At 41.8% G+C, this 2,500-nt stretch overlaps 1 protein-coding gene across 20 annotated transcripts in view; it reads right to left on the bottom strand.

The window, feature by feature from the left end:
- LOC135105246 (rho GTPase-activating protein 26-like) overlaps positions 1–2,500 on the bottom strand; it is a 94,583-nt gene that overhangs the window by 41,694 nt on the left and 50,389 nt on the right. For all 20 annotated transcript variants that reach the window (XM_064013436.1, XM_064013446.1, XM_064013437.1 and 17 more), the window contains exon 2: positions 1,216–1,373. In XM_064013436.1, coding sequence (XP_063869506.1) covers positions 1,216–1,373 — 158 coding nt within the window. The remainder of the gene's footprint in view (positions 1–1,215; positions 1,374–2,500) is intronic.

Below are 2,500 nucleotides of genomic sequence, written 5' to 3'. Positions count from 1 at the left end.
GGGGGCGTGGCAGGCGGGAAACAAGCTGGAGACTTCAGTTTGTTGGTGGGTGTCACGGTGACCGGTTGAAGTGTCAATACTATTACTGGGATTATTTCACTTCAATATTACGTTTGCAAGACAATACAGCGGTACAGTTTGTGTTGACACGGCTTGCTACCGTGTCTGCACAGCGTCTGGAGTGTGGCGGGCATTGTAAGTACAGTATATTATGTATTTGATAAGGTTACGGTGTGGTGGTTAGGTAGGTGTGTAAGTGTCCTTAGGAAATATAGTACTTTGTTAAGGTTAGTTAAACACACACACACACACACACACACACACACACACACACACTATACTCCGAAGAGGGGGAGACTGGAAGGGGTGGGGGTGTTAGGGGTCCTGGGTTCTGGTCCCTGGGTGTCATCACTCGTTTGTGACGTCACGCCATATTTACGTTACTCGATTAATTTTGAAATTGACCCCTCGCAAAAAACGGAGCTAGGCCGGAATGTCTTATATATTATGAGTAGGCATTATGAAGGGGCATAAACTTTAATTAATACCGGGTATATAAAAATATTTCGAGGCTCAGTAATAATAAAGATATTTTAAAAACTCATTGAAAAATTGTTGGAACATAAACACGAAAAAAAAATAAATAAAATCTAAAGTCCACAAATCTCATCTATCAAGAATGCAAAACGCTTCAAAAAATCAATATCCTTTTTACAAACAATCAGAATTTATCTAGCAGATGAAATTAAGAAATAAATAGTTACGAAACATATTTTTTTTTATTTCTAACGGGCCTAAAATCCTTCTAAAAGTCCACATATTTAACTCAACAGGATCAAAACGCACTTTAAAAACCATCAACAATTTTTTTAGCCGATAAAATCTTGCCTAGCGGCTTAAAAAAAAAAATCTTTGTATGGCAATATGAAGAAAAAAAAACGAAACAACAACAACAACACTTATTTACAGTGAAACAACCTCATAATCGACAGATTATTCAAATTCAGACACACATCGCAATTAATGTGTGTGTGTGTGTGTGTGTGTGTGTGTGTGTGTGTGTGGCCTCCGCAGGGCAAGGGCCATGAGAGAAAATAGATGTTAAACAGGGCAGACTGAGCTAAACTGTTGTGTTGTGTTTGCGTGTGTACAGCTCCCTTATACCCCCCCCCCCACCTCTCTCTCAGACAGACAGACAGACAGACAGACACTCACCATACGCTCCCTCTCATCCTCCACCAGGTCGATAATCTTGGCAAACTCTCGCAGGGATCCGCCGATCACAATCTCGTCGTCCGTCTGACTGTTGCCGATACACTCAAACCGAAAACGAACCAAGTTGTTGCTCAGGTTCCTCTTAGCGCGGGACAGATCTGCGGGAGAAAGGGAGTGGCGTTAGCTAAGGTGGTGATGGTGGTGGTGGTGTGGTGATAAGGACACTTAACAGGATAGAGACAGAGACGTGCGTGGTGTTAGTTGTAGTGATGCTGGTGGTGGTGGTGATAGGTGAACAGAAGAGAGAAAGAGACGTGGTGTTAATTGCTGTGATGGTGGTGGTTAATGAAGAGGTGATCCCATGGGCGTGTGTGAGTAGCGGGTGTTGGATCTGGTTAAGTGGGATTTTGGGTAGGCATGTTTAGGACAAGAATATAATTATACTCTTAACGCTATGACAAGAATATGAGTGAGCGAGTGATGAAACTTGGACTCACCACAATGAGGGTGTACTGTGAGAAGCAGGCTACTGTCTGATTGACAAAAAGATAAAGAGATGGTCCTGTTTCTCCATCACAGTGTTAGAAAACTGTCCCAATGAACATCGTGCTAACTGCATCACAGATCTCCTTTTGTCATTAAGTAAGAATACAAAAGTTTGCTCTGTCATAAAATACATTTCTTTCCTCTACCGCAAATACTGGTGATATTTTAAGTGTTTCGCTTGGTACTCCGGCACCTCAAGCTAACTGCTGACTCTTATTTTACTATTGCGATTATGCGATCTATCAGTTTTCATACAAGAAATATCGGGCCGGCTACCGTATACTGGAGAACAGTCAGCCACTATCCGGCCGGACAGGCTATTCTTGCATCCCTCATTGTTACACGCTTTGGATTTTCATTAGGAATATTTTCAAAATTTACTGAGACGATTAGTTTAACTTACATTATTATTATTATTTATTCACGACGCAGAGTCCTTGTTAAACTATCATCAGTATCGTGAAAACACTCTTGAAAATACCCAGTGAGTTCCACTACGCGGAGCCTGCTGGAGGCTGCTGAGGCGAGACGCGAATCATGGACACATCGCATCGAATTCAAGTTTTGCATTAATGGTTGCTTATTCCATTCACCGTTTTCTATGACGCTTTATCAGTTTTTAGAGTAATGATACAATTTCATGAAGGACGCTGTTACTGGCACACAGTCTCCAGTGCTAATTGAAATGGATGAACACTGCAACACTAAACACACCGCTACTCAGAAACACTCGTACGCA

This window comes from Scylla paramamosain, chromosome 11, assembly GCF_035594125.1.
Source record: "Scylla paramamosain isolate STU-SP2022 chromosome 11, ASM3559412v1, whole genome shotgun sequence".
Lineage (NCBI taxonomy): Eukaryota > Metazoa > Arthropoda > Malacostraca > Decapoda > Portunidae > Scylla > Scylla paramamosain.
The sequence above is the reverse complement of the archived record's forward strand: the minus strand, read 5'-3'. Positions and strand labels throughout refer to the sequence as shown.